General features: G+C 43.8%; 1 protein-coding gene across 1 annotated transcript; it reads left to right on the forward strand.

Annotated features, from left to right (window-relative positions):
- Window positions 1–2,231: 2,231 nt before the first annotated feature.
- LOC123965126 (integrin alpha-V-like) lies at window positions 2,232–20,516 on the forward strand (the record flags this gene model as incomplete). The annotated part of the gene is given in 10 exon segments (XM_046041690.1): window positions 2,232–2,323; window positions 3,308–3,422; window positions 3,962–4,023; window positions 4,591–4,639; window positions 14,321–14,449; window positions 15,303–15,347; window positions 16,611–16,654; window positions 16,785–16,841; window positions 20,160–20,212; window positions 20,441–20,516. Coding segments are annotated over 10 exon segments (722 nt in total), but the record flags the coding sequence as incomplete, so codon positions are not given.
- Window positions 20,517–21,228: the final 712 nt, after the last annotated feature.

Below are 21,228 nucleotides of genomic sequence, written 5' to 3' on the forward strand. Positions count from 1 at the left end.
TTCATTTCGTTCTTTGTTGATTAATCGATGAGTCGTTAGATCCAGAAAATTGTGCAAAATGTCGATCACTGTTTCCCAAAGAGAAAGATGACGTCTTTAAATGTCTTGTTTTGTCCACAACCAAAATATTTTCAGTTTACGAGCACAGAGGAGCAAAGAAACCAGAAAATAATCACATTTGAGAAGCTGGAAGTGTTTTTCTGTATAGCTGTCCTCTGTGTGTTTGTGTCTGACTCGTGAAGAGAAACAGAAACTGCTTTTTGACCACAGAAACCAGAAGTTCTCACCCAAGCCAGGCTTAAAGTAGAATTCTGTGGTCTCGAGTGATTCTTGAGAGTGATTTATTGAAGAGAGAGAGAGAGCTGGTTTGTGACAGATAATGTACATTTAGCACGCAAACGTATAATGAGGGATCTTTTATGAACACTGACGAGATGTTTTTCTCTCCGCACTTCATCGGGCCTGTGAACACGTGCAGTTTGTGTAGTAATTAGAAAGACGATCAATACATGAACAAATGGCTTTTAATCAATAAAGGCAGAGCAACTAAATAATAATTCCATATTGAGATAATACATCAAATAATCATCATAATAATGTACAGTGATTCATGCATTTGGATTTATTCCCTCTCTATTAATAAATCACATTGTACACAGGGACTAAAGCGGAACCCAAAACACATTTTATTATCTAATAAGTGTAATTTGAGGATACAAATAAATCATAAATCAATTTTTTTTTCTGACAGTGTATAAATGTATTAGTGTAAAAAAATGTGGAGAAATCTTTATTATTATTATCTGTATAATTATTTGTCTTTGCTAATTTACATGTGGCAGCAGTTTCAGTCTGGAACAGTTGTGTTTGTTTCGGGGGGCGGAGCTTCATCGTGGTTTCCACCTGCTACGAAGACACATTAACCCAGTTTACTTGAGCCCAGACTCGCTCTGAAAGTCCACAGAGTCTGTCTGCTTCGCCAAACGCACCAGAAGCGCTGCAGTGCGTCCAGGAAGCGTCCCAGCGCAGATGAACCGGGCAGGAAGTCGGACATTTTCAAAATAAAATATCCGTTACAGACTTCGTATATCAACAATAAACACAGTTCAATCAGGCAAAAAAGAAATTTAATCACCAAATCGACAAAATCTAAACGTGTCGGCAAAGTCCGGCAGGTAAACCGCTCTTATTCTGAAATGCTCCCTGAGGTATTTGCTAGACGCACCCGTCAATACGAGGAATGAAAGTGAGCCACAGCGAGCTCTGAAGAATGTAGTGGAAGCACAAAAAGAACAATTAAAACCACGAGGGGCAGGCTGCACGCTCCGCTGCTGAAACGCTCCTGAGAGGCTTCCAGAGGAAGTTGATGCCGTAAATAAACCTCACAATTCCCATGATGCATGAGGGTGAAGGGAGTTTTGTTAAAATGTGCTAATAAGTTTGCCATTTGTTTGAAGTACAAATGTTACTTTATGATTTATGTTGATTAAATCTAGTGTGTTTGTTGGTAGTCGTCCTTCTTGTGGTGGTTTACCGTTGAAACCAGGAGTGAAGGGACTGTTTCGTTTGATAAGAGCTGCTGAATTCTCCCGGTACAGCGTATCGTCATGTACCGTTATTGTTTGTTTGTGTCCACTATAATCAGCTGAGCTGAACTTCACAGTCGTCGTTCTTCAGTCAAAAGGAAAGTGACTTTATGAAGCGCTGCAGAAAGCCCCCCAGCATGGAGCTGAAATAATTGGTGCGTTAACTGATCCACAGTCAATTAACACAAAATAAATCTGCAAACATTTTGATAATTAAATAATAAATTGAGTCAAAATGTCAGCAAAACTGAGAAATAATGTAAATTTCACAGTTTTCAGGTATCGATTACACCTCATTCTGCAGCAGTGGAAGGAAAGTAAACCATGTCTACAGTAAACAGCTTGGATCTATTATATATAACATTAAAGAAGGCAGTGAAATAATGAACAAACCTCTGTCATTTAATTGTTTATTTTAGATCTCAAAATGTTTTGGTGACGGAAACGTTTTTAACTTTTGCTGCTGATTTTTGTACCAATTCAGGTTTACAGAAGAACTACAAACATGGCGGCTGTTCTAACACTTTTAACCGGCAGTGGACGTGACAAACGTGTGTTATAAGGCTGGCTGGATCCCACAGTGTGAAGTTAAGCCCGTAGGCGACGAGAGAATTCACTTCATATTTCTGCTGTTTGTCTTTACAGGTGACCGGACGAATACAGAAGGAGCTCAGATGGAGTTTAAATCCAAGCAGTGGTTCGGTGCCTCGGTACGATCTAATGGAGAACACATCCTGGTGAGAATCACTACACACACACACACACAGATATATATATATACACTCTATAATGTTTGTATTCTGTCTATATTAGGGCTGAACGTTTGGGGGAAAAAATCTAATTGTGATTTTTCTGCCAGATGTTGCGATTAGATTTTTTAAAATTGAAGTTTAGCTAAAGTTCAATTTTCACTGCAAGTCTGTTTTTGACGGAAGCCGCGTCAAGTAGCACAGAGCAGATGAACCAGACAGGAAGTCAGACACAGAACGGCAGAGAGAATCCTGCCAATTTTCAAAATAAAACACCCTTTGCAGGCAAGAATCCCAGAATCGTGCATCCACAATAAATACAGTTAAAACAGACAAATTTAACTGCGTAGCTACTTAACATTGGTGGAAGCACAAAAATCAAGGACAACTGAACAAAAGTCAGCAAAATCAGACAGACGAAACGCTCTTATTCTGGAGACTCACAGACGTTTATGCAGCTTTAATGCTTCTGATGTGTGTCGCAAAGAGCTCACGAAGAAAAAAAACTTATTCAAAGCATTATTAGTTATATTAGACCACAAACCGACCACGTGTTCTGAATGATGACGTAGAAACAGGAAGAAGAGGAGGACAGGAGTGATTCAGAGATTATTACTCTCTCAAAATGTTTCATAGACTGACAGAGTTAGCAGGCCCATTACTATTATCACATTTTAACAGCTTTTAACCTGTTAATCAGGGAAAATACCCTCATGGACATGAAACATCAGCGAGGTTGGTTCATTTGCTTTCACACCACAAGCAAACCGCACCAGACCACCTCTTCAAGGAGGTCTCGGTACGCTTGTTTGGTGAGCAAACGAGTGCAATTGCTGCCTTCACACCTTCCCAAACGATCCGCACCAGCAGGTGAAAGGAATGAGCGAACTAAATGAGGCAGGTGTGAGAGCCCTCTTTCATATACTGATTGTGCAATAAAGGACTGTCTTTATCGTGTCTTGTGTTCTGTAGGCCTGCGCCCCCCTGTACCAGTGGTCCACCTTCGGCGTCTCTGAGCGAGAGCCGGTGGGAACCTGTTTCCTGAAGAAGGGGGACACCGTGGTCGAGTACTCGCCCTGCAGATCAAGTGCGTCCCCTTCGTCTGTCTTCTCAAACAAACATTAATCGGCCAACATCACACGCGGACAGACGATCTTTAACCCTCCGTCAGCTGAGGACACACGGCCGGGACAATAAAACACCAACAGCTGCTTCTTAAAAACAGCTACATAAATTCTAATTAACGCAGTTGACGTGAGAGGAGCAGGAAAACTCTGCAGCTGCGTCACTTTAGAAACACCTGATCCGAATCTTTGTTCAAGCAGCAGTATCTAAGTGGGTGTAGAAGCAGCTGATGCTAGCACCAGGTTAGCTTCCATAAGGCCTGTTTCACCCCCCCTCTCTGAGGTGAAATGTGACGTCACTTCAGATTCTAGCCAGAGTAATGTGAGATCCCGATTGGGCCGGCTGTCTGTCTTTTCGCTGCTTTTATTATATTGGGTTTGAGAAACAGTCAGAGTTGATGGTAAATGAGAATAAAGCTTTTATAATTGTACTTTCAGAGCTCTGACTGCTTCTGTTTCTGTTAAATATGATTTAACGTTGCTGTTTTACTTCTCTGCCCAGGTGCCAACTCACCAGAGGGGCAGGGCTTCTGCCAGGCGGGCTTCAGTGCCGACTTCCTGAAGGTAGGCAACCGAGACCAACTTATTTATATAGATACATAACGATGAATGAAAGTGGAGAGTGAACCGTAAAACAATATCATCAACGATGATCATTTTACAGTATGTGAGATATTACAAGGCAGTCGGCTGTGACGCATCTTCATCTCTCTAAACACTTTTAAACCCATAAATGGGTGAGAGGCCAGATGTTTATTGTCAGAATGTCTTTAGATCCTGTTTAATGCAACCGGGAAGCCCTGTGTTTCTAGCCTAGCTTAGCATAAAGGTTGGAAAAATACACCTCATGCTAAAGGTTAAAATGCTCACCGTAAGAAGACAGTTTGTGTGTTCGACTGAAGAGACGTGTAACATGTCGTCATATTAAAACACCGCCGAGGATGTCCAGGATCCAGGATGGTCCAGGATCCAGGATGGTCCAGGATCCAGGATGTGTTTGGGTCTGTGTGGTTGTAGAGGTGGAGGTGTTGTCATTAAACCTTTCCACATCTGTAGAGTAAGAACTGACCTGAGGGGCCGAATAACAAGTGAAAGTAAAACAATTGTCCCTCTGTGTTTTTGTGGTTTCAGAAGGGCAACAGAGTGGTGGTGGGAGGACCTGGCAGCTTCTACTGGCAGGGTGAGTGTGCTGTTCTAGTCTCACAGCAGGTTTAAAGAGGAAGGAGACAGAGCATGCTCAGTCCGTCTCTCTACGCTCCTCTCATGTTCTCTGTGAATAACAAACGTTGCAGGAGGAGGATTCCCCCAGAAATGTTGTGGTTGTGTTGAGACGGCAGCTTCCTGTTCTCAGGGTGTCCAACAGGACGCTTCCTCTTTAATACAGCTCAGATCGCGCTGTCCCGCATTTTAATCGCTCATGATGACAAAGTGCTCTGTGGAGTTTGTGACCACTCGTAGTGCTACGGAGCACGATGCACACTCAGTAGGAGACCCGCAGTCAGGTGAAAATACTGACTTAATAATAATAATAATAATAATAATAATGACTTAACATGCTAAGAGATGCTAAGTCATTACTTTGAGAATGTTTCACGTTAAAATGACTTACAGCGGCGGTCGGCAGTAGGCGGCCGGATCGCTTTGATAGCAGAAAAATAAAAAATAAATAAATTGATAGCGGCTGGTGCTGAAACAGATCTCAGTCGTGACAGCTGCTCACATGATCACTTCCTCTTAACTGATTGTGCCTCCAAAATAAAAGCTTTTTGTGCAGCAAAGCTTTATGACAACTTTATTGAGATTTTGAAAAGTTCTGAACGACATTCAAAAGAGTCTCCGGCTCGCTTGACACACCTCTGAAAAAGCCGTCAGTAAAGGTGTGATAGGATTCCCCTGAATCTCCTCAGGGAAGTTAAAATAAGCTTATGAATGTGGATCAAACGCACAAACTGCAGCACATGCTGTATTGTGAGCATGTGCAAAAGTGTCCTTATGATTCATTCGTTTAACAAGGGAGAAAAGTATATAAAGATTTGAAATAATTTGACTATGTTCAGCTTGACAAACATTTGGCCCGACGGCTGACTTACAGGATCTTTTTCATCACAGTGGCGGAAATGTGCTTCCAAAAGTATTTATAATTTGTTTTCATATATGTTTGATCATTTTAGATCACTGTATTATCGTTCCCAATGTCAGCCTAATTTATACAGCTCGGCTAGCTATCAAGGCTGGTTTTTAGACTCTATACATGGACGAGCTGCTCAGCTAACGTTACTGTAGAGTTAAATGCACCGACCATGTTTGTTAGACCACAAGGACACGGTGAGCTTTGGTGAGAAACACTGAACGTAAGCAGAACTTTTGTTTGTCTAAACCTCCAGAGATCTGAGATCTGAGATTTCCCAAACTGTAAACATTCATGACAGGTTTCAACTCCTGGGAAATTACTTTACTGTACTTTATGCTAAGCTAAGCTAACTGTGGCATCTACTGGACAGAGTGGAAGATATTCATATTTCCCAAAATGAAACGGTCTTGTTACTCTGTCAAAGGTCCAGACGATCCAATCCAGTTAAAACATTTAGTCCAAAACACATTATTCCATCATTAAATCCTCAGGGAAGGCTGCCGCATCGTCTCAGAAAAAGACACGTCTGTGTCGAGCAGCCGCCTGCCGCCAAGGGGCGGCGCTGTTTTAGAAAAAATACACTGAGACTGACACTCAGAAAAACCTGTGGAAAATACTCATTTTTCATGGTATTGGTATAAATATAAACTTGGACTTTATGCTGCGGCACCACAGCTAATAAGTCCCAGCTGTAGTAATCTGCAGGCATTTGTTAGCAAACATTTTCAAGCGGAAACCAAAAATAAATTAGTTTTAGTTTGTTTAAACTGATATTAATCAATTCCAGTAGCACTTACAGTGATTCTTTTGGGTTAGACACTGCAGAGCGTCTCTTTCTGAGAAGCCCAAAACCAGGCAGATACTCCAAACGGTTCAAGAACTACATTCAGTTTACTTTGGATCTGCCTTGAACAGCGTTTAAAACAAATCTTACAGGAATGTTAGGAGGTTAATGATGCTGGTTATTGTCTTTACTCTGAACAAACCACAGACTGAAATTGCTTTCCTCTTCATCTGCTGAAGAACAAACACCTGGAGGTCCTGCTCTGGTAGAAAATGGTAACGTTGATCCTCTGAAACGTCCCAAACAGCAGATCGTTGATGACGTGTTGGTGTTGTGGTGGTTTGGGAAGCTGCTGCATCAGCGTGAGTAGCACGCTGTGTTGTGTCATCGTGGTCACGGCCTCCTGTGGGGATCAGGGCGCCGCCGGTACAGACGAATCATCTAGGAGTCATGTGATGTTTCTGCTGACTCTGCTCATGGGGAGCAGCTTGGATGATCACCTCGTGGGCCTTTTCACTGCAAGGTTTCACAGAGACCGACTGTGATTGGCTTGTGTCAAACTAACCACGCGCAAATCCACTGAAGCTGCGTTCAGATCAAAGTGACCCAGATCTGATTTGTTTCTAACAGTGTGTGAACTCTGATCTTTTCCAGTTCAGATTTGAGCCACTTTCATATGTGGTCCAAATAAGATCCAGGTCTGATTGTTAATAATGCGACCTCGATCTGGACGTCAGATCGGAGTTCGTGTGACGCTGACGTCACTCTAGAGCGACCGTCGCCACAATTCTGCGCTAGAATGGAAACTAAATTAAACATGTGGCTCTCTTTCTCCTCGTCCTCACCTGCTCACAGATTCACTTTCTTCCACCTTAAATCCACCTTAAATCCACCGGGTCGCCAGCTCTCTGCTGAGGCACCTGCATGCTACCTGTCCAGGTTAGAAAAGGACAGAAAGTTGTGAACATTCGTCATAAATGAGCAGAATGTGACCCCGGGTTAGCGAGTCTGAGCTAACGTGAGCTAGCCTCTGTGGCTCCTTGTTTACTTCTGTACGACAGCTGCTGCTGCTGCTGCGTGTGACGTTGTGTTATTAGTCTGTGCCAGGCTGCTATAATGTGAACAGTCAGTCATAAAAATCAGAGCTGGGCATTAAATGTGTTGAGCATTAAGAGAGAACACAGATCTTTTATGCGAACCCTCCTTTTCAAGCAGTCTTGATCCGGTTGGCAGCTTTCACACCAGCTCAAACGAACTGGCGCACTAACCGGGCCGACGCACCAGGGCTCATTTTATCTGAACCACGTCAGGTTCAGAAGGTCGGTGTGACACTTTGTCTTTATAAAAAGGTGTAGCAGGACTGGCCTGAGTTTTCTTCAGCATCACAGCTGATTCAGCTAATGTTGATGGAGACAGTTTGACTGAATTTAAACAGTTAAAAGTTGCAGCTGACAGCAAACTTGCTGACTTCATGGCTACCACGAGGGAGGGGCCCCAGTGTTAGACTGAAGTCAGGACTCTAACACCGAGAGCGGTCTGAAGTCTCTCCTGAGCTGCAGCTTGCATCATCGCCGCCTTAAGAGTTTAATAAGAGAGTAAAGTCCAGACAGGTGAGGCTGCAGACAGGTGTGTGTGTGTGTGTGTGTGTGTGTGTGTGTGTGTGTGTTGTAATCCATGTTTGTGTGGTCGTCTGACATTAGAGGGTGTGACACAGAATGTTTCTTCAGCGCTGAGTCAGTCACACATTCGTTCTCTACGACTCCTCCTGGTGTGCGAGAGCCTAATTCCTGTTTCCTGTTGAGTCAACAAACACTCGCAGCTCTCTGTTCCTGATCAGACGCTCGTTAACGCTGGGTCTCTGCGGAACTTTAATTACAAGCTGTGTGTTGTTTTTTTTAAAACCAAAAGTGCTTCGGCTTGTAAACAAACTCGTGTAAAATCATACGTTCTGTTTCTGTTCTTCACTCCATGTTCTGCTCCGTTCTTCCCCCTCCTATTGTTCTTCCACCACCTCTTCTCCTCTGTTCTGATTTCTGTTCACTTTTTTCTCCCTGTGTTCTCTCCTCGTTCTTTTCTCGTTCTCTTGTACTCTCCTTGTTCTCTTCTCGTTCTTTCCTCGTTCTCTTCTTGTTTTCTCCTTGTTCTCCTGTTCCCCCCTTGTTCTCTGCTTGTTCTTTTCTCGTTCTCTTGTACTCTCCTTGTTCTCTTCTCGTTCTTTCCTCGTTCTCTTCTAGTTTTCTCCTTGTTCTCTGCTAGTTCTTTCGTCGTTCTCTTCTAGTTTTCTCCTTGTTCTCTGCTCGTTCTCTTATTGTTCTCTGCTAGTTCTCTCCTTGTTCTCCCCTTGTTCTCTGCTAGTTCTCTTCTTGTTTTCTCGTTGTTCTCTTCTTTCCTTGTTCTCTGCTCGTTCTCTCATTGTTCTTCTGTTCTCCCCTTGGTCTCTCATTGTTCTGCTGTTGTTCTCCCCTTGTTCTCTGCTAGTTCTCTCATTGTTCTCCTGTTCTCCCCTTGTTCTCTCATTGTTCTGCTGTTGTTCTCCCCTTGTTCTCTCATTGTTCTGCTGTTGTTCTCCCCTTGTTCTCTGCTCATTCTGTTATTATTCTCTCATTGTTCTCCTGTTCTCCCCTTGTTCTCTCATTGTTCTCCTGTTGTTCTCCCCTTGGTCTCTCATTGTTCTGCTGTTGTTCTCCCCTTGTTCTCTGCTAGTTCTCTCATTGTTCTCCTGTTCTCCCCTTGTTCTCTCATTGTTCTGCTGTTGTTCTCCCCTTGTTCTCTCATTGTTCTGCTGTTGTTCTCCCCTTGTTCTCTGCTCATTCTGTTATTATTCTCTCATTGTTCTCCTGTTCTCCCCTTGTTCTCTCATTGTTCTCCTGTTGTTCTCCCCTTGGTCTCTCATTGTTCTGCTGTTGTTCTCCCCTTGTTCTCTGCTAGTTCTCTCATTGTTCTCCTGTTCTCCCCTTGTTCTCTCATTGTTCTGCTGTTGTTCTCCCCTTGTTCTCTCATTGTTCTGCTGTTGTTCTCCCCTTGTTCTCTGCTCATTCTGTTATTATTCTCTCATTGTTCTCCTGTTCTCCCCTTGTTCTCTCATTGTTCTCCTGTTGTTCTCCCCTTGGTCTCTCATTGTTCTGCTGTTGTTCTCCCCTTGTTCTCTGCTAGTTCTCTCATTGTTCTCCTGTTCTCCCCTTGTTCTCTCATTGTTCTGCTGTTGTTCTCCCCTTGTTCTCTCATTGTTCTGCTGTTGTTCTCCCCTTGTTCTCTGCTCATTCTGTTATTATTCTCTCATTGTTCTCCTGTTCTCCCCTTGTTCTCTCATTGTTCTCCTGTTGTTCTCCCCTTGGTCTCTCATTGTTCTGCTGTTGTTCTCCCCTTGTTCTCTGCTAGTTCTCTCATTGTTCTCCTGTTCTCCCCTTGTTCTCTCATTGTTCTGCTGTTGTTCTCCCCTTGTTCTCTCATTGTTCTGCTGTTGTTCTCCCCTTGTTCTCTGCTCATTCTGTTATTATTCTCTCATTGTTCTCCTGTTCTCCCCTTGTTCTCTCATTGTTCTCCTGTTGTTCTCCCCTTGTTCTCTGCTAGTTCTTTCCTCGTTCTCTTCTTGTTTTCTCGTTCTCTCATTGTTCTGCTGTTGTTCTCCTCTTGTTCTCTGTACGTTCTCTTATTGTTCTCTGCTAGTTCTCTCCTTGTTCTCCCCTTGTTCTCTCCTCGTTCTCTGCTCGTTCTTTCCTCGTTCACTGCTCGTTCTCTCCTTGTTCTCTGCTCATGCTTTCCTTGTTCTCTTCTTGTTCTCTGCTAGTTCTCTCCTTGTTCTCCCCTTGTTCTCTGCTCGTTCTCTCCTCGTTCTCTCCTCGTTCTCTGCTCGTTCTCTCCTCGTTCTCTGCTTGTTCTTTCCTCGTTCACTGCTCGTTCTCTCCTTGTTCTCTGCTCATGCTTTCCTTGTTCTCTGCTGTTCTCTTCTTGTACTCTGCTCGTTCTCTCACAACCCCCCACCTGGACAAGTTTCAAGCTGTGGGGAAGAAAGCAGTCTACCAAATGTGCGTTAAAGTTCTGAACCTGCACTCTTTGGCAGGACTGAAGGAGTCGAGGTGGACTGACTTCTTTGGTCCAGATGCTTCCCCGAAAGGCAGCTGGCGGTCCCTGTACAAGCTGCCTGGTGAAAAGCGGACAGCAGACCTCCAGTGGAGAGTTGTACATGGGGCAATAGCTACAAACAGATAGAGAGCACACCTGGATCCAGAGTTGGGGGAGGAGTGTATTTTCTGAGACCCTGGCACTTTTATTCAGTGTCCTCCCCTATCAGCACTTGTGGAGCTTTTAAAATGGTGGTTTCAGGGTCTTGGGGAGTCTTTTTCTTTTAGTTTGTTTATTTTTGGCCCAAAATACAGTGCTAAAAAGAAGTCAGTGCACACTTTGGTAAACTTTTTATCTGGTTCTGCAAAGATGGCCATCTGGCTGATGCGCAGAAACCGGGCTGAGAGTGCCGGCTGCGTAGAGCCGGTGCCGGTCTTGAAGGGACTGCTTAAGGCTCGATTAAGGGTGGAGCATGCATATTATGCATCCAGATTTATGCTCTGTGGGGGGAGACGGAGAGCTGAATGTAAATATCTATGGGTTTGTTGTGTTGGTTTTGTGTTTTCTTGAAAAAAATCACATTTCTTTCTCGTTAATGTGATGATGTGACAATGAGTTGATTTGCTATTCTGGTTTCAATGTTCAATCAAGGGATTTTGAAACCAAAACCGTTCTCTCCTGTTCTCTCCTTGTTCTCTGCTCGTTCTTTTCTCGTTCTCTGCTCGTTCTCTACTTGTTCTCTCCTCGTTCTCTGCTCGTTCTCTACTTGTTCTCTCCTCGTTCTCTTCTTGTTCTCTCCTCGTTCTCTGCTCGTTCTCTTCTTGTTCTGTCCTTGTTCTCTGCTCGTTCTCTGCTCGTTCACTGCTTGTTCTCTGCTCGTTCTCTGCTCGTTCACTGCTCGTTCACTGCTTGTTCTCTGCTCATTCTCTGCTCGTTCTCTCCTTGTTCTCTGCTCGTTCTTTCCTCGTTCACTGCTCGTTCTCTGCTCTTGCTTTCCTCGTTCTCTCCTTGTTCTCTGCTTGTTCTCTCCTCGTTCTCTGCTCGTTCTTTCCTCGTTCTCTGCTCGTTCTTTCCTCGTTCTCTGCTCGTTCTTTCCTCGTTCTCTGCTCGTTCTTTCCTCGTTCACTGCTCGTTCTCTCCTCGTTCTCTGTTCGTGCTTTCCTTGTTCTCTCCTTGTTCTCTGCTCGTTCTCTTCTTGTTCTGTCCTCGTTCTCTCCACGTTCTCTGCTCGTTCTCTCCACGTTCTCTGCTCGTTCTCTCCACGTTCTCTGCTCGTTCTCTCCACGTTCTCTGCTCATTCTCTGCTGTTCTCTTCTTGTACTCTGCTCGTTCTCTCACAACCCCCCACCTGGACAAGCTGGACAACACCTTCTCTGCTCGTTCTTTTCTTGTTCTCTGCTCGTTCTTTTCTCATACTCTCCACGTTCTCTCCACGTTCTCTCCAGGTTCTCTGCTCGTTCTCTCCACGTTCTCTGCTCGTTCTCTCCACGTTCTCTGCTCGTTCTCTCCTTGTTCTCTGCTCGTTCACTGCTCGTTGTTTCCACGTTCTCTGCTCGTTCTCTCCACGTTCTCTGCTCGTTCTCTCCACGTTCTCTGCTCGTTCTCTCCACGTTCTCTGCTCGTTCTCTGCTCGTTCTCTCCACGTTCTCTGCTCGTTCTCTCCACGTTCTCTGCTCGTTCTCTTCTTGTTCTCTCCACGTTCTCTGCTCGTTCTCTGCTGTTCTCTTCTTGTACTCTGCTCGTTCTCTCACAACCCCCCACCTGGACAAGCTGGACAACACCTTCTTTGCTCGTTCTTTTCTCGTTCTCTGCTCGTTCTTTTCTCGTTCTCTGCTCGTTCTCTGCTCGTTCTCTCCACGTTCTCTGCTCGTTCTCTCCACGTTCTCTGCTCGTTCTCTCCACGTTCTCTGCTCGTTCTCTCCACGTTCTCTGCTCGTTCTTTCCACGTTCTCTGCTCGTTCTTTTCTCATACTCTCCACGTTCTCTGCTCGTTCTCTCCACGTTCTCTGCTCGTTCTTTCCTTGTTCTCTGCTCGTTCACTGCTCGTTCTTTCCACGTTCTCTGCTCGTTCTTTTCTTGTTCTCTGCTCGTTCTCTGCTGTTCTCTTCTTGTACTCTGCTCATTCTCTCACAACCCCCCACCTGGACAAGCTGGACAACACCTTCTCTGCTCGTTCTTTTCTTGTTCTCTGCTCGTTCTCTCCACGTTCTCTGCTCGTTCTCTCCTTGTTCTCTCCTTGTTCTCTGCTCGTTCACTGCTCGTTCTTTCCACGTTCTCTGCTCGTTCTTTTCTCATACTCTCCACGTTCTCTGCTCGTTCTCTCCACGTTCTCTGCTCGTTCTCTCCTTGTTCTCTGCTCGTTCTCTCCTTGTTCTCTGCTCGTTCACTGCTCGTTCTTTCCACGTTCTCTGCTCGTTCTTTTCTTGTTCTCTGCTCGTTCTCTGCTGTTCTCTTCTTGTACTCTGCTCATTCTCTCACAACCCCCCACCTGGACAAGCTGGACAACACCTTCTCTGCTCGTTCTTTTCTTGTTCTCTGCTCGTTCTCTCCACGTTCTCTGCTCGTTCTCTCCTTGTTCTCTCCTTGTTCTCTGCTCGTTCACTGCTCGTTCTTTCCACGTTCTCTGCTCGTTCTTTTCTCATACTCTCCACGTTCTCTGCTCGTTCTCTCCACGTTCTCTGCTCGTTCTCTCCTTGTTCTCTGCTCGTTCTCTCCTTGTTCTCTGCTCGTTCACTGCTCGTTCTTTCCACGTTCTCTGCTCGTTCTTTTCTTGTTCTCTGCTCGTTCTCTGCTGTTCTCTTCTTGTACTCTGCTCGTTCTCTCACAACCCCCCACCTGGACAAGCTGGACAACACCTTCTCTGCTCGTTCTTTTCTTGTTCTCTGCTCGTTCTTTTCTTGTTCTCTGCTCGTTCTTTTCTTGTTCTCTGCTCGTTCTTTCCACGTTCTCTGCTCGTTCTTTTCTCGTTCTCTGCTCGTTCTTTTCTCATACTCTCCACGTTCTCTGCTCGTTCTCTCCTTGTTCTCTGCTCGTTCACTGCTCGTTCTTTCCACGTTCTCTGCTCGTTTTTTTCTTGTTCTCTGCTCGTTCTCTGCTGTTCTCTTCTTGTACTCTGCTCGTTCTCTCACAACCCCCCACCTGGACAAGCTGGACAACACCTTCTCTGCTCGTTCTTTTCTTGTTCTCTGCTCGTTCTTTTCTTGTTCTCTGCTCGTTCTTTTCTTGTTCTCTGCTCGTTCTTTCCACGTTCTCTGCTCGTTCTTTTCTCGTTCTCTGCTCGTTCTTTTCTCATACTCTCCACGTTCTCTGCTCGTTCTCTCCTTGTTCTCTGCTCGTTCACTGCTCGTTCTTTCCACGTTCTCTGCTCGTTTTTTTCTTGTTCTCTGCTCGTTCTCTGCTGTTCTCTTCTTGTACTCTGCTCGTTCTCTCACAACCCCCCACCTGGACAAGCTGGACAACACCTTCTCTGCTCGTTCTTTTCTTGTTCTCTGCTCGTTCTTTTCTTGTTCTCTGCTCGTTCTTTTCTTGTTCTCTGCTCGTTCTTTCCACGTTCTCTGCTCGTTCTTTTCTCGTTCTCTGCTCGTTCTTTTCTCATACTCTCCACGTTCTCTGCTCGTTCTCTCCTTGTTCTCTGCTCGTTCACTGCTCGTTCTTTCCACGTTCTCTGCTCGTTTTTTTCTTGTTCTCTGCTCGTTCTCTGCTGTTCTCTTCTTGTACTCTGCTCGTTCTCTCACAACCCCCCACCTGGACAAGCTGGACAACACCTTCTCTGCTCGTTCTTTTCTTGTTCTCTGCTCGTTCTTTTCTCATACTCTCCTCATTCTCTGCTCGTTCTCTTCTTGTTTTCTCCTTGTTCTCTAACGTTCTCCTCCTTTTCTCTTCAGGTCAGCTGATTTCTGACGATGTCTCTGAGATATTTACCCGGATTAAAAAAGACAATGAGTTTATCGCCCCGTACGCAAACACCCTCGCCACCAGGTCAGCCAGCGCTCAGTATGACGACAGCTACCTAGGTAACCACACACACACACACACACACACACACACACACACACACACACACATTTTAATTAATCCAATTAAGTCCAGACAAGATAAACTTTGACCATCAACATCTGTGTGTTTCCTTCTTAATGTATCAGATGTCATCTTAACTTTATTCGATCACCACAACGACTCTTTCAGCCTCCTTCAGTCTTTCTCTCGTGCTGATGACATTTCATTTAAATCTAAATGTAGCAAGATCTTTTCTTCCCATCTTTGAGAATGTGAAATATTTAACTCTGTGGAGGGAGTTAGAGTTTAAAGTTCTCAGGCTAAAATAATGACAGTGTTATTGTGAGTGCAGTGTGGATGTCTGCTCTGCCTGTGAGACAACGCTGAAGTCACGGCTTTATGCAAGGTTTCATTGGCTGAGTCGAAATAACGTCTCCAGCTACGATATTCTGTCGAATTAATGCAAAACCAGGGGCCGCCATCATAACACCAAATACATAAACTATAAACTGTTCTCAGAGGAGAACACAGGAAGTGATTTTACAGAGCAGTTCTGTTGCTGATGCAGACAAAATAAATGCATTTTAATTTCAGTCTGAGCGTGTGACGTTAAATACTAAGATGCTGTGATGAATACCATACCACCAATTTTGTACATAACATTCTCCTCCTATTTATACCTAAACAACCGTGTACAGAACGGCTGGTTTGGCATTTTTAGCACACGCTTAGGATTTAGAATTTCAAATTTAAACAATTTTATATAAAGAAGATGCAGTCGGCTCCATTTAAGACTCTACACACTGAGAGCGTTCTAAAAGCAACGCAGTTCTTGTAGTTTTACTGAGCGCGTCTCTCTGTGTTCCCCAGGATACTCTGTGACAGTCGCAGACTTCAACGGCGACGGAAAGGAAGGTAAGAACAGACGTGGATCTATAACACTGCCAGGTTCTGAGTTTGAGTCCAACACTTAGATAGATAGATCAAAGGTACTGATAACTGGCTGTTGTTAGTGATGATGATGTTAACCACTAACCTCAGAGCCCAAAGGAACTCTCTGGTCTATTGAACACAACAAGTGTGTGTGAAAATGTGTGTGAATGCTGAAAGCTGAAATTAACTTGCTAAACACTGCAGAAAATGTGTGTTAATGCTGAAAGCTGAAATTAACTTGCTAAACACTGCAGAAAATGTGTGTGAATGCTGAAAGCTGAAATTAACTTGCTAAACACTGCAGAAAATGTGTGTGAATGCTGAAAGCTGAAATTAACTTGATAAACACTGCAGAAAATGTGTGTGAATGCTGAAAGCTGAAATTAACTTGCTAAACACTGCAGAAAATGTGTGTGAATGCTGAAAGCTGAACTGAGCTGAAATACATCGCTGAAAAGCTGAAAGTTGTTAATCTGTCAAAGCTGGAAATTAGTTAGTCAAAAGAGAAGTACATGGAAGAAGGTAGTAAATAGCTGAATCGTAGCACACATGCCCTTAAAAAGCAGAACATTTTGATATTGGAATGGTTTCTGTAGTTAAAGGGTTTGGAGTGTATTTTACATACAGCTCTTTTATTCAGTAAAGGCTGTAATGTTATTAAATGCAGACAGAATAGAATTGTGATTTTCAAATTAAGGCTGAGCAATATGGGCAAAAATGTTATCACTATAAAAAATTTAATTTAATTTAATTACGATAATTATCAGGATAAATGTCACATCATTGTTTCTTTCAGGTTTAAAGGCTGATTTTTGCTCCTGAGTGAAAGTTAATTGTAGGTTTAAACTTTTCTTTCTGGTCAGAACAAACACTTGATGCCAAACAGTGGATCACTTCACAAATCTGAGGCAGAACATTCAGAACTATTCTGATTAAAAAAAATAAATAAATAAAATTCTTGTTCATGATACAAATACATTAAATTAAACATTTGTAATTGAGGATAATTACCATTATTGGTTAATTGTCCAGCCCTGTTTCAATCAGAAATCCATTTGATGGTTGCAGCATCTTAAACGCCCTGTTTGTCCTCGTCTCAACGTCTCAGCAGAGTTTAAAGTTTTGGACTGTTGGTCGGATAAAACAAAGCATCTGATGACATCGAGGGACATTTTATAGACCAAACTGTTCGTTGGAAAAATAGATTAATCGATAATGAAAGTAAGGTTTTCCTCACCTCCACAGATTATGTGACTGGAGTACCTCGCGGGGAGAAGGCTCTGGGTTACGTAAGTGTTAAACACACAGTGGATTACAGCCACGCATCAGTCCTGGTCAGGGTTCCCAGACGTGGACCGAAACTGATCCGTGGAGCGGTTTGTGTGAAGCTCAGCTGACGACCTGTGTTTGATGTTTTAGGTGAACATCTTCAACGGCCTCAACATGCAGTCCATGGTCAACTTCACAGGAACGCAGGTGAGCTGCAGCACAGCGCAGCCCCCACATTCAGCATCCGGCCACGCCACTGCGTCGGCACGGAGGGGGTCCTGCCGCTGGTTCCACCAAAATCGTTTGCAACGTTTCATTGACAGAACAAAAACACGGAACTCAAGCAGCACACACTAATAGGGTTGGGTATCGTTCCAGTTTCATTGATTCTCGGTGACCTTCGTCCCCTTCATGTCTCTAAAGTGAAAGGAGTCTCTGTCCTAGAGCGGCGTCTCTGGGACTCGTCTCATCTGTAGCCATCGTTGGTTTCCCTTCAGTATAAAAGGTGAACCAGTTCTCCAAACCCAACCCTACTCACTGGAAGTATCTTCTCTAAAGAAAGCAAGGATTTTGGATTTAATACACATTAATGAGCTTTCCAGCGTTAAAGATCAGTATTTTGTGCATCATGTGCCATCACACACCGACTAATGTCAGCGGACTGCAGCACCAAACTCCAGCACGAGTGAAGAAGCAGCTGACCAACACACACTGCAGCGGCAGGGAGTAGAGGTGTGGACCCAAATGCAGACAGAGGCGAGGAGATTGCAGTCCAACAAAAGATTTAATAACGCAACTTAAACAGGGTTACTCAGGAGCACAGCAGGCCAAAAGTCCAAACAAAAGTGTCTCCAAACGGGCAGAGTAATAATCCAGAACAAGGCAGAGAAATATGCAAACACGAGGGAATAAGTCCATGGAACAAAGAACAAGTAGGAACACTCAACATTAGAAAAGGACCTCACAAAAACTGAAGAGAACTGAAGGTTTAAATACACAGAATAAAGAATAAACCAAAACACAAGCAGACACAGATCCATAAACAAAAGTACAAAAACACAGGCAGGGGTAACAAACTAATAATCAAGACACAAATACACTAAGCCAACAGGAACAAAGCCAGACAAGAACACCGGGCACAGAAGATTACAAAATAAAACAGGAAGTAAAGTACACGGGAACACACGAGGACAGATCTACCAAAGTAAAACACGGAAACATGGAAAGACCGCAAAATCAGGGCCTGGAACAGAGACCGGACCAAACAGGAGACATAGGACTAAGGACTCGAACAGGTAAAACTAAACTAAGCTACAAAACCCCAAACAAGACAAGATCAAATAATAAAACACATGAACTAAGAACTGAGGCCCTGGACTAAGATAAGAGACAAGACAGATACTAAGTAAACTAAAACATGTGAATGAATAAAATAATAGACCAACGTCTGTTTTACAAATGAAATGTAGTTTGTGATGGTTTCTGAATGAATGCAAGTTCCAGACTTTACTTCAGTGAGCTTCATCAAGACCAGTCGGCTTAACCGCCAGTTATGTTTCACTAGAAACACAAGTAAATGTTTTGGCACACAGGAGTCTGATGCCGGAGCCCCCCCCCCTTTCTAATTATCAGATTAAAGTGAATCGCCCACCCTGAAATAAAACGCAGGGCTGTCCAGAAAAATGCTTCAAATTTTTGCTGCAACGTCAAATATCTCAAAGTTAATTCTGTGCAAGCTCTCATTGCTGGTAGGTGACCGTGGAGAAGAATCAAAGACATAAATATTACAACAGTAACGGGAAGTAACTCCTAACTGGCCTTTCTGTCTGAGACAGATGTTAAATCAAACCGCTGCTGACTGACGCTGCTTTTACATCTCCACATAAAACACAAAGAGACCCTCACTCAGCTTCTCGTGAACTAACAGCAGCTGCATTTATGTTGAGTCTGTTGAAAACACTACAGATGGAGAAGAAGAAGAGAGGGAGGGTGTCTTCGAAGGAAAAAGGATGAGGGCTGGAGAGGAAACGAGTTAATGACAGAGTTCCTCTCGTCTTTCCTGTCCCTCCTCCATAACTCGCCCTCTGAACCCGTCAGCTTCTGTTATCTCTCCCTCCAGCCGGCGTTTTATATCTCTAGTCTTGTGTGAGTCTCTGTTTGGAGGTTTCACATTCATCTAGTGTTTCATTTAAACAGGAACAGACAGTTCAAACAACACGGCGTCCGTCCTCCCCTTAACTCTTCTTTTCCGTCTCCCCTGACGGCGTGTCCGTCTCGAGTTTGAATCACCTGGATCGTTCTTACTCCTCTAACCCTGCAAGTCAAAGCCGTGACCTCAAACTCAACACGCATCTGATTCGCTCCTCCTTTATGGGGATGAGAGACAGAGAGAGAGACGTGAGGACGCAGAAATGCAGCGTCGTTCTGATGAGGCGGCAGATCCTCACACAGGAAGTGAAACGGCACCGATGGACAATTAAATCTATTAATTATACAACGAGAAACCGCCAAAATAAAATAATTTGTTTAGGAACTGCAGGTAAAACAGGACCGCAGCTGTGGAGGAGAAATATTACTAGTTTTCTGGAATCAGCTGAAGATGCACCTGCAACACAAATAAGAAAATTATGATTATTATTATATTTGTAATATTTTTATTTCATGAACAGTAAAACAAACACGTGCGGGGGCAGTTCATGTTAGCAGTCGTGTACTTCGCCACCAGCAGTTCACTACTACTACAGAAAAACTGGAAGAGATTCTGAATGTTTACACCTGGCTCTGTATTAACCCTCCTCCTGCTGCTGCAGCTGAGCGAACAGCCGGTAAAGCTGTCAGTAAAAGGTGTAACAGTAAACGCTATGAAGCCAATGTGTTCCTCTGAGATGTATGTTTCGACACAAGTCGATGCTGAAATTTTAAAAACATGTTGCTACTCGTTTCGAGATCCAACACGTAACTGCAGCTGCCTCGACTCGTAGACTAGTGAAGAGCCGTGTGTGGAAACTGGGCTGTTTCCTTCAACAGCTCCGTGACAAAGCCTGGATTTCTACCAGTTCTGGGATCAGTTGGAGAGCTGATTCAGGCCGACGTTTCACAGTTTGGATTGACACAAAATCACCAATGATGACGATGCACAAACGCTCCTGTTACTGTAGGAGGAGTTAGGGGCCGTCTGCGCGATGTAGAAGAAAAGTTAACAAAATGTATGAATTGATTATGCGCAGTTTCAAGAGAATATTTTGACATTAAACCACCTCTCATCTGTCCCGAACATCCTCTCACAGCTGTCAGTTGTTCAAGTGTTTTTATTAAAGGGGTGTGTGTTAAAGCATGTGATGGGATTTATTATTTTATTTTTTTAACGTGGGATCAAATTTGGAATTGGTTATCGTGGAGTTTTACTGGTTTCAATATCGACTGCTAAATTTCTGGTATCGTGATGACGTCTCTAACCTTTGCTGTAATAAGAACTGTGATTTAGGGAGTGTAGAAATAAAGCTTTTCTAAATCTCTGTCTTGTAGATGGCTGCCTACTTTGGACATTCGGTGGCTGCGACTGATATTAATAAAGACGGGTAAGTCTGACTCCAGCTGAGCAGCAGCCTTACGCGCTCTCTCTCTCCAAGCCAACTTTATTAACCTCACACTCTGATGAGTGAACAGACCAGCAGCTAGATTCACTTTCACCATCACTGCTGTAAACCCGGCTGCAGCTCTCTCACTCGCTCTCACGTACAGATTAGCTGTACTAAGTATTAGATTTGATAACAGCATCCGGTTCATGTCCTCTGTCTGTCTGTCAGTTTGATAGATCTGCTGGTCGGAGCGCCGCTCTTCATGGACCGAGGGTCGGATGGAAAGCTGAGGGAGGTGGGACAGGTAGGAACTTTTACAAACTATAAATAATGAGATCAGAAACTGGGTTTGGGTTTATGGAAATCTGAAGGATTCTAACTTTAGTTCTAAGTCATAAATGAGTTTATATATATATATGACAAAGTAGTCTATGTTAGCCTGACTCATGTCCACTTCACTGTGTCCAAATATCCACAATCCACGAGGACCCGCTGCAAGTCAAGAAAAGGTCAACCTTTAATTCCAGATTTTACAAAAGGCCCAGTGCTCAGCTTGTTACGATGCAGATCTCTTCACCTCCCGCCACGTGTTCCTTTTCACTGCCTTTGCACAGATGCACAATATCAAACACAGAATAAACTTCTGCCTGACCCGTGAACATTTACAGTGGGGGAAATAAGTATTTGACCCCTTGCTGATTTTGCAGGTTTGCCCACTTACAAAGAATGCAACAATCTACAATTTTAATCATATGTACATTCTAACAGTGAAAGACAGAATCCCAAAGAAAATTCCAGAAAATCACATCATATGAATTTATAAAAATTGATAACCATCTGATGAGGAAAAACAAGTATTTGACCCCCTGGACAAACAGCATGTTAATATTTTGTAGAAAAGCCATTATTGGCCAGCACAGATGTCAAACGGTTTTTATAGTTGGTGACAAGGTTTGTGCACATTTCGGCAGGGATGTTGGCCCACTCCTCCCTGCAGACAGCCTCCAAATCATTCA

This window comes from Micropterus dolomieu, unplaced genomic scaffold (genome assembly GCF_021292245.1).
Source record: "Micropterus dolomieu isolate WLL.071019.BEF.003 ecotype Adirondacks unplaced genomic scaffold, ASM2129224v1 contig_8715, whole genome shotgun sequence".
Taxonomy (NCBI): Eukaryota; Metazoa; Chordata; class Actinopteri; order Centrarchiformes; family Centrarchidae; genus Micropterus; species Micropterus dolomieu.